The 11,432-nt window shown below is 33.7% G+C and overlaps 1 protein-coding gene across 1 annotated transcript in view; it reads right to left on the minus strand.

Annotated features, from left to right (window-relative positions):
• Nucleotides 1-5,325, minus strand: part of LOC110032880 (exosome complex component CSL4) — a 58,931-nt gene extending 53,606 nt beyond the window's left edge. The window contains exon 1 of the mRNA XM_020736658.1: nucleotides 5,229-5,325. Within this exon, the coding sequence (XP_020592317.1) occupies nucleotides 5,229-5,325 (97 nt within the window). The remainder of the gene's footprint in view (nucleotides 1-5,228) is intronic.
• Between the last annotated feature and the right edge of the window lie 6,107 nt (nucleotides 5,326-11,432).

Raw genomic sequence — 11,432 nt, forward strand, 5'->3', positions numbered from 1 at the left:
AGAATTGACCTACATTTCAATTCTCACTTTCGAATCAGTCCTAAATTATGATTCTTCACATTTGAGGTCGGACCCTACTTTCCGACACTTTCATTTGAGAATTGACCTACATTTCAATTCTCACTTCCGAATCAGTTCTAAATTTTGATTCTTCACATTTGAGGTCGGATCTTACATTATGACACTTTCTTTTGAGAATTGACCTACATTTCAATACTCATTTCTGAATCAATCCTACATTTCTGGCTCATTACATTCGAGATCGGTCCTTATACTCTGACTCTCCTTTTTTTTTGAGTCGATATTTGAATCTCAATTCCCATCTTGGGGTCAACACTTAAATTTTGACTCCCATCCTTTGGAAATCTTTAAAATTTCATAACTTAAAATTCTCTCTCCAATCCCCAGCGAGAGTCTCTACCCTTTGATTTCAACCAGACGATCACCTACTAATTCCCCGACAGAAACAAATCGCACACGCAACTCTACACGTACTTCCGGGTCTGTTGACTTAGAAGTTTGTATTGTTTTTTTTTGTTGATCTCGTCGGTCAACGCCAATACGCGTGGCGTGCTTGCCCAGCACACCACACCTATTGGGGGTCCATTTGTTGACCTCAATTTTGGTTGAGGTTTAGTTTTTCCTCTTTAGTAGCCTAGGGTCTAGCCATAGGACTTTTCCTGTTGACTATTCCTAGAAAACTAGACATGGAACCCTCACCACTAGAAATTCCAACTGTTCTCTACTCAGCTTGAAGTTCCACAAATTTCAAATTATGCTTTCACAGCTAATTTTTTAAATAAAAAATTACAAATTTATGCTTTCACTCCCATAATTTTTTTTTGATAAACTTAGCTCGATAATTATGAAAAAACTACATTAGTTTGATTTAGTGATATAATACATAATTGAATGTTACACAATCATTTGGTTGTTCACAAATCAAATGTTGCGTACAATTTAATTATTAAAACTGAAGATCAAACCTGAATGATTCAAGACGATTCAATTTTATTTTTTTTAATGTTGTTCACTCATAAAATTAAATTGAACTGAAATCATAGTATTAAAGTGAGTTTACAATTATTATGGCATCTGTATGAAGGTTCAAAGATTTTCAAAATTTCTAATAAAAAATAATATTTTCAGCTTTTTTAAAATTCAATAGCAAACAAATACCACTCATATTTTAGATGAAGCAAGTAGAACTTACAAAATATTAAACAACAACAACAAGTTTTCATCCCACTAAGTGGGGTCGACTATATGAATCATTTTTCTTCATTGTGTCATTTGAGAGTCATATTTTCATTTCATTCAAATAAATTACGATCATTTTTATTCAAGACACCGAAGGCTTTTTAGTTCTACTTCTAACTTTCTTAACACAAGTCAAATTTAAAATATCTACTCTCCTAACAATGTAATTAGATGGTTAGTGTTTACCGTGACCAAATCATCTAAGGCGACTCTCTCTAATCTTGTTTGTTACAAGAGCTACTCTAGCCCTTTAACGAATATAATCATTTCACATTTTGTCTCTAAGTTGTAGAACCACTCTTTCACTTAATCATTTCGCATTTTTTCAATTGTCTTTACATGCCAACATTTTACGTCATAAAGCAGTGTAGGTCTTACCACCATCTTTTAAAATTGTCCTTTAACTCTAGGTTGTACTTTTCTATCATTCAATAGGTTTCATGTATTCTTTCACTTCAACCATCTATCTTGAATTCTATTTATAACATTCTCATCAATATCACGATCACTTTGAATAATAAACCCAATAAATCTAAAACATTCACTCATTTTAATGACTTGATAAAAAATTATTACAATATCATCATTAGTTCTACTATTATTAAAATTATATTCCATGTATTCAAATTAATATTTATTCAAATGAAAACCTTTAAATTTTAAAGTTGACCTTCATAAATCAAGTTTTTTTTCTTTTGAACTCTCTATCTCTCTGGTCTTATCCATAAGAAGGATACGATAAATGAAAAGCATACACAAGGTACATCCTCTTATAAATGTCTAATAAGAACTTCCATAACTAAAGCAAAAAGATATGGGCTTAAATTTGATCTCAAATGAGATTCAACTGAACTAGAAAAATACATGGCCATTCCTCCTTATTTTTTAACACAACTAACACCTCTAGTACAAATATCTTTAATGACTTAAATGTAAGTAATATTAACTCTATTTTTCTCTGTAACTCTTCAAAGTATTTCTTTTAGAATCTTGTCATAAGTTTTTTTTTTCTAAATCAGCAAAAATCATATGTTGTATCCTCCTTTTTCTCTCTATACATTTCTATCTATCTCTCAATAAATGTATAGCTTCCACAATAGAGTTGTCTGGCATAAATCGAAACTGATTTTGAGAACTTTTTTTTGTATCACATCATAATCTATGCTTAGTTATTCTCTCATATAGCTTTAATGTACGACACATTACTTAATTCATATATAATTTACATGCCCATATGTATGTAAATTAATAGGAATATTTTTTCGTAACAGGAATCAATAGATTCCTCCACTCATGAGACATCTTTTAGTTTTTAAAAGAAAATTAAAAATTTTAATAAATAATAAATTATTTGATCTCGTAAAAATTTCCACACTTATGTTAGAATACTACCAAGCCATATTTCATTTTCACTCATCTTTTTCTTTAAAGCTTCCCAACTTCTATTTTACTAATATCATGATGAAAATAAAATACTTTAATATTATTTACAACATTTAGATCATTAAAATTTATCGTATTTTCACAATATTCATTTAAAATTTTATCAAAATATTTCACCCACCCATGTTAATATCATAATCTAAGAAAAGTTTTTTTTTTTCATTTTCATCCTTAATACATTTGACTTGAACTAAATCTTATTTTTCTTATCTCTTTGCTTTGCTAATTTATTCATACATCTTTCACCCTCTTTAGTAACTAATTTATTATGATGATCTTTAAAAGTAAAATTCATAGCATCATAAATTATTCTATAGGCCACCTTATATTTTTCCAAAGTCTCCAAGCTTTTACATCTGAACTAATTTTTATAACAAAAAATCTTATTTTTTATTTTTTCTTGCACATTATTATTCAACCACTAGTTATTTTTTATTCATAAGTGCTTCTCTTTTTATTCTCCAAGCATATAGTTTACAACTTGCTTAGTTGTACTTGTCACTTTATTTTAAATAGTATTAGAATTTTCATGAACATTCCAAGTTTTAAGATTTTAAAGTTTACTCATAAAAATAATTTATTTGTATTTTTAAAGTGTCGACATCTAATTCTATGGTAATATCAAATTGTATTTTTTATCATCCAACCCTTCGTCTTAAAATCTAAAACAATTAATCGATGTTAGATACTCAACTTGTCACATAGAATCACCTTATAATTTTTATAATCTCAATGATATAATTTTATCATAATAAAATAATCAACTTGTGCTTTATTAGATCTATTCTTATATTCTTATAAATGATAATATCTTATTTTTTTTTTTTAAATAAAGTATTAGCAATAACAAGATTATGTGCTAAAGAAAAATCCAATATAACTCCACATTCTTCATTATTCACTTTAAAATCATAGTCTATGAATACTTCTAAAATCATCTATCACTCTAGTGATATGTCTATTTAAATGCCATCCAATAATTTTTTTTTTTTGGAGAGGTATCCCTTATAGTAGTTTCTTAGGTCACTTCATATTTTTTTAACATATATACAAACCTACTTGAAAAGCATAAGAACTTATAATATTAAAAATCATCCAAGTTTTTGAGTTCGTTTCATTATATATGATCATATATATCCTATACTAAATTTGTACAATTTAATGTTAATGGAAGCAAATCATCTAAGTTTTTGAGTTCGTTTCTTCTACTTTAAATTATGTGATACATGTTTTTTATATTGATATGAATAATGAAGAGGAGCATGGCCTTACTATTAGTGATGAAGCTTTTCATTTAGACAAATATTAATGGGTCATTTAATAGTTAACAAATTTTAATTTTAATTTCAATTATTTTAAAATCTAGGATTGTCAAATAGCACAAAATGCTAACCCATTAAACTAGATATGATAGATTCAATGGAGAAGTGGAAAACCAATTCAATCTCAAACTTTAATGCCTATAGCTCGGGACAACGATAAGAGTATTATTACTTAAAATTTGAATAAACCTTAATTATTTCAATCAAAATATAACTTAAAAAATATTTACATCACAATCTAAAGTATAATATGATATTGTATTTAATTTGAAAAAGCTTCCTACTTTTTTGATTGCTTACAATGCCTTAATGTTTTCCCTCAAGCTTCATGAAACTTTTGATAAACTCTTACGTCTTATATAGGGTTTCAAAATTATTTTGCAAAAGAAAATTTAGAAGTGCCCTCTTATTTAGGACCTCCTCACCATCACCTTTATACTTGATGACCATTTGTTAAAAATAATAAATTATAATAGATACTTATAGCTTGGATCATCAATTATGTTTAGATTATTTAATGTTATAAGGCTTCAACAAGAAAGATAATATAACTATTGATTCTATCAACTTATTTTGGTTGTTTCATTAACTTAAAAAAAAGTTAAATTTTATGTTATTGGGGCCAACACATCCTTTCATTTTTTACTATAATGATTTTATTTACATGAATATAAGAAAATACATTCCACCTTGAATTATTGTATCAAGTGCACTCCAACTGTAGTGATCTACATTTTTTATTTTTATTTTTTGTACATAAGCTTGACATATATAATGATATTGAGTATTTCATACCTGAAAAAAAATTAAACTGCACAAATACTCTTCTACAAAATATCAATGACAAATAAGCCTCTCCATATTCAAATTTTATCTCTTATAAAAAGGTGGGAGGATGAACATTAAAAAAGTTGAAGATTTAATATCCTCAAGATTATACATTGATATTTTTCATAGAAAAAAAATGTATATTACATCATTGTTCTTCTTGTGATATTGATGAATAAACTTATCAATATTTTTCATATGCGACATATGCCTCCATCATCAGGCAGTCGGCAGTCTGAGATCCATCGTCTATAGAGGCATACTCCTCTAGGGTACTGTAGTGTTGTAGATGCAAAACATTGCAATCTGGGTATTCCACGAATGCCCCTGTGGCTGAAGCTCATACGGGTATTTCGGCGTTGCAGGTAGGGAAACCTGAGCAAAGAACATCTATGGCTTGTGGTATTTCTGGCTCAGTAGCAATCATGGCTTCATCATTTATGGCAGGCAAGCTTAAAGAAGTTTCCCTCATGCCTGGGTCATAAATGTTCCCCTCCGGAATGGGGATGAGTAATCTTTCTGCCTCTTCTCGGTGTCTCTTCTCTCCTCGGATGAAAGCTCTCTACTTTCGGCGACTGGCGTTTCTTTGTTGTGTTCTTTGTAGTGGAGCGTCTCGCAGCCTCTCGGTATCAGCAGCAACTAGGTCCCTAGTCGGCGTAGCTACCATGGAGGGTAGGCGGTCGGGCCCTGACCAAAGGAAAATATGTTGAGATTTTCATACATAGTTTACACTGATTTTGATGATATCGCACTTTAAAGAAAGTTATTTTTTTATGTTTTGTTGCAAATATGTTGAATTATGGTCATTGGAGAAAAAAGATGCAAAAAGGAGCAAATTTGGAGCAAAAAGGACTAAAATATGAAGATTTAAACTTGGGCGCCAACGGTGAGCTCTACGGCGCCGACAACGGGTTTTTCCTAAGAGATCAGAAATCAAATATTCTAGAAGACCTCCGACGGTGCCATCGAGGCCGCCGACTGCGAGCATGTCAGTTCTCTCAATAGATGCATTGAATGTGGACGATTTTTGAAGGGACGCTTAGGCAACTCTTGAAAACTCTTCTACAACTTTAAGAGAAACATTTGAAAGCCAAAAAAGGGGTTGGCCACTGAGTCTTTGTTGTTTGTGGTGCCCATTAGAGTGTAGAGAGTGTAATTTAGGGTTAGTATTGTGAGGAATTCTTCGAGAGATTGTAAGAGTGGAAGGAAAGTGAGAGATTTCTTCCTCCTTGCCGCTTCGAAGGAGAATTCTGTGTGCTGTAAAGAAAGGAAGAGATTCAGAGGAACTTCGAGGAGTTTGCTTGAGGAGGAATTAGAGAAAAGTGGTATTTACTCATTGAAGTTCGTATGAATTCGCTTTTATATATAAATTCCAAGTTTTGTCGTATTTTCTCCATGAGTTCTGAGTAGTTTTCTCTGTCTCTCTCCTTGTCTTGAGATTTTGTGAAAAGATTATTTGAATTGGTTGTGCTATGAGAATGTTAAGGAAGTTGTGATGATCTTTTCACTTCAATCTTAATTTACTTTCAATCTGGCTAATTAATTTGTTAAAATATGTTGAGTTTTACATCTAAAGTGAAGATTACATCCAAGATTTAAGGAGGTCAAAGTCCTTGAAAGTTGGGTGCAAATAAATAGGAAAATAAAAATCATCGGGCGTAGAATTGAAGATTTTAGAGTGACAGACTAAAATCCTCAATTCGGTCCTATCGTTTGGGTGCTGAAGTGTAGATATTAGCCCTCAGGCAACTGGAACGTGGGAGCTCTAAAGTGAGAGTCGGTATCCTCCCAGCCTAGCCGTAGATTCAGTAACCAAGCATAGGTTTAGTAAATGTTCTTTATGCCTGGTCCAAAGGGTAAAAAATAGGTATGCTCCTATTTGACATAATGTAATTTGAACTGATTCACTTTATCCATTCACTTAAATTTCTTGATAAGGAGAATGATGCTTTCTTATATATTGAACTTCACATTAGAAACTTTATTAGTAGAATGAGTTAATTAAGAGTTTATTAAAATTACATTTTTATTTCAATTTCCTATTAGTGACAAATATGCAATTTGAACTATATTATTGTGATTAAGTTTTAATTTTTTAAATCTTAGCTCGTAGTCTTTAATATTACTCCCTGTGGGATCGATATCCAGGATTCCATTAGAGCCCTGTATTACTTGAGCGATATGTATACTTACATTGATAAGAGTGACTTTGCAATTATTGAATATTTTATACACATCTTTATCAAAACTATAACCACTGTCAAATTTTTGGCGCCGTTGTCGAGGATTTAAATCTTCTAGCACCAATATCAAATTCTTGTATTCTTATGCATATATAAAGTCGCTGTCAACCAACTACAGTATCGGGTTACTTCTTCATCTTTTACTTTTCAGGAATATCTTTGTAATGCATTTGGTAGAATTCTTGGACCCAATCTTGACTTAATCGGTCAACGACATGTGGTCCTGGTAGCGGTAAAATTTGTGGTGACATTAACTGTATCAATTCCGCTCTCTAAGCGGAACCAGACGTGAGTACGGGCAGACAGATCTTCAGTTGACTTTTGAGGTCGTTTGACAGACTTGATTTCCCTTAAAATTTCTTTCTTCATATGAGGGGAAATAGCATGCCCCACTCGTTTAAGTAGTTCATTTACTAGATTTCTTTCTCTCCCTATCCCGTCCATGAAATGATGGTAACACAACAGCGATTTTCTGGATACTTTCGTACCCATGGGTGTCCATTGAAGATTGGAACCTTCTTTTTTATAGTAGTGGATATATTTCCAGTAATTCTAACTCCTCTTGGTGATGCTCTTCCTCGACAGGTATCTCCTCAGAAGCCTGGGCTTTAGCAACCATCCGAACCCTTCTACTGCAGTTTCTCTTCTGAGTTCGGGTTAGTGGTGTAGTTCTTAAACTCGATTTGATTTCAAATACTGATGGCGGGATAGTTAATCCCTCAGTTGGATCTTCAATGATCATTACTTCTTTCCTCTTAGCAGCAACGGGAACAACAGGCTTTGTAGGTGCCATGGCGGCAGTAGTTGTCTTGGCCTTCTTATGAGAGGGGAAGTCCTGAAGACAGTTCAGGTTGAATTTAGCAGACGGATCCTGAACTTCTGGAGCGGTGATCTTCATTATGATGAATGGGGCCTTCCCAAGGATAATCTCAAGGTCTTCAAATCCGGCTCCAAACTTAATGGTAGGGGCAACGTTGTAGGCTTCGTGGCTTGTCGGCAGGTTGCAAAAAAAGTCAGCGTTGGGTAGGCCATTGGAGAAGCTCTAAAACAAAAAGCATTGGGGTTAGCTATATGGCCAAAACCTTGTAATCTTAGTGCAAACACTGAAAGTTAAAAAGGTTGATTTGTAGACTGGATAAGTCTTTATTCGGTTTAGTTGGAGTTTTAAAGTTTTATTAAAAGATAGTTTGAAAGTAAAAAAATTTAATTTTGAAGCGCACGCAGCAAAACACACTTTAATTTAATTTACAAAATAGCAAATAATACTTAAAAGGAAGATGTGGAGTGTTTAGGACCCAGTGCGGGACCCATTTATCAACACACAATGCTTAGGTGGAACTAGTCCACCAACACACCTATTAGGGGATGGACCCCACATGAAGATTTAAAGAGTCCTTAATGGCCTCTTGAACCCCTCTGTCCAAAAGTGATTAAACAGATAATCCTGAAGTCCAAAGAGTTGACCTTACTTTCCCAAGACAGAAATGGGTAAAGTATGGCAACGGAAGAAGGGTAATTTGGTCCAAGAGGGGCTTGGACACATTACCGGTGTATGAAGATGATATTTCTTGATTTAAATGGAGAGAGAAGCCAATCCCCAGTGGAGTCACCAGCAGCTGTCGACACTATTTTGGTTGAGTAGTGGTTGCCCGTAAGAAGCTGTCGGTCACCAGAATTGAAATCCCGTCGCCCGCTTCGGATGGACGTTGTAGTTTAGAAAATCATGAAATCAAACTGACCCCATATTTTTTTATAGTTTAAATGAAAGAGCTGAAAGAGCGCTATACCTCAAATTGCGCTATACCTCAAATTCTGTATCTATCTCAAAGGATAAACACAACACTTGAGGACGAGACTGGATCAAATAAACTAAGAAATATATGACGTATGTTTGGTCTGCAAAACTATTTTATTTGCCGACAATTTCCCCCATTTAATATGAAAAATTAAATAGGGTTTATATTAAGCTAGGTTTGGACAAGCTTCCTATAAGAGCAAGCCCCTATAGTTAATTACATCTTAAATGACCTGAGTTACTTAAGAAAACTCTCAATAAAAATCAGGAAATATCATCTTCAAAGAGGTCAAAAGGATAGGATTTTTCAACGAAATCGGACAAAGAGGTGTGAAAGGGGAATGACTCAAATTTGGAGTATTTTGTTGTAGAATCCAAAGGAAGAAGAACTAGGGGATGTAACAAATTTGAAGGAGAACTTCAGTGACTTCTTAGTCTTCTTATTGTTTGGCTTCAGTTTAGAGGAGAAATTATTTAGATGTTTAATCCTACCAATTTTGTTTATTTAGTGTTTGTATTTGTGTGAAACACTCACACAAATTGCCTGAAAGATGTGAAGATTTAGGTTGTAACAAATGACAACCTTGAAGTCCTAAGACGAGTTAGGGCTTAGATTGTACAAGAGAGCTGTATAAAGGCCTAAAGATAAGGTGAGGAGCCTGAACTTTAGCAACCCTTCGAACCCTTCTGTTGCGGTTTCTCTTCTGAGTTCGGATTAGTGGTGCAGTTCTTGAACTTGATCCGATTTCAAATACTGATGGTGGGATAATTAATGATCATTACTTCTTTCACCTTAGCAGCAGCGGGAACAACAGGCTTGGTAGGTACCATGACAGCAGTAGTTGTCTTGGCCTTCTTATGAGAGGGGAAGTCCTGAAGATAGTTCAGGTTGAATTTAGTAGAGGGCTCATGAACTTCTGGAGTGGTGGCCTTCATTAGATGAACGGGGCCTTCCCAAGGATAACCTCAAGGTCTTCAAATCCGACTCTGAACTTAATGGTAGGGGCAACGTTGTGGGCTTCGTGGCTTGTCGGCAGGTTGTAAGAAAAAGTTAGTGTTGGGTAGGCCATTGCAGCAGCTTTAAAACAGAAAGCTTTAGGGTTAGCTATATGGTCAAAACCTTGTAATCTTAGTGCAAACACTTAAAATTAACAATGGTTGATTTGTAGACCGGATAAGTCTTTATTTGTTTTAATTGGAGTTTTAAAGTTTTACTAAAAGATAATTTGAAAGTAAAAAAAAAAATAATTTTGAAGCATGCGCAACACAACAAAATTTGATTTAATTTGCAAAATAGCAAATTAAACTTAAAATGAAGATGTGGAGTGTGTAGGACCCAGTACGGGACCCATTTATCAACACATAATCCCAGGTGGAACTAGTCCACCAACACACCTATTGGGGGTTCGACCCCACATGAAGATTTAAAGAGCCCTTAATGGCCGCTTGAACCCCTCTATCCAAAGGTGATTGAACAAATAATCTTGAAGTCCAAAGAGTTGAACTTACTTTCCAAGACAGAAATGGGTAAAGTATGGCAACGAAAGAAGGGTAATTTTGTCCAAGAGGGGCTTGGGCACATTACTGGTGTATGAAGATTATATTTCTTGATTTAAATAGAGAGAGAAGCCAATCCCCAGTGAAGTCGCCAGAAGCTGTCGACACTATTTTGGTTGAGCAGTGGTTGCCCGTAAGAAGCTGTCTGTGACCGGAATCAAAATTCCGTCGCCCGCTTCGGAAGGACATTGTAGTTTAGAAAAATATGAAATCAAACTGACCACATATTTTTTATAGTTTAAATGAAAGAGCACTATACCTCAAATTGTGTATCTATCCCAAAGGATAAACACAAGACTCGAGGATAAAGTTCGATCAAATAAACTAAGAAATATATGTCGTCTGTTTGGTCTGCGAAACTATTTTATTTGCCGATAATTTCCCCTATTTAATATGAAAAATTAAATAAGATTTATGAAAAATTAAATAAGAAAAATTAAATAAGATTTATATTAAACTGGGTTCGGACAAGCTTTCTATAAGGGCAAGCCCCTATAGTTAATTACATCTTAAATGATCTCAGTCACTTAAGGAAACTCTCGATAAAAATAAGGAAATATCATCTTCAAAGAGGTCAAAAGGATAAGACTTTTCAATGAAATCGGACAAAGAGGTGTGAAGGTGGAATGACTCAAATTTGGAGTATTTTGTTGTAGAATCAAAAGGAGGAAAAATTATGGGATGTCACAGATCCGTAGGAGAACTTCGGTGACTTCCCAGTCTATCCTATTGTTTGGCTTCAGTTTAGAGGATAAATTATTTAGATGTTTCATCCTACCAATTTTGTTCATTTAGGGGTTATATTTGTGTGAAACACTCACACATATTGTCTGGAAGATGTGAGAATTTAGGTCATAAAAAACGACAACCTCAGAGTCCTAAGACGAGTTAGGGCTTAGATTGTACAACAAAGTTGTACAAAGACCAAAAGATAGGGTGAGGATTTATGTTGCATAAGCAAACAACCTTGAAATCCTATGGCTT

The sequence above is a fragment of the Phalaenopsis equestris genome, unplaced genomic scaffold (assembly GCF_001263595.1).
Source record: "Phalaenopsis equestris unplaced genomic scaffold, ASM126359v1 Scaffold001046, whole genome shotgun sequence".
NCBI classification, from domain to species: Eukaryota; Viridiplantae; Streptophyta; class Magnoliopsida; order Asparagales; family Orchidaceae; genus Phalaenopsis; species Phalaenopsis equestris.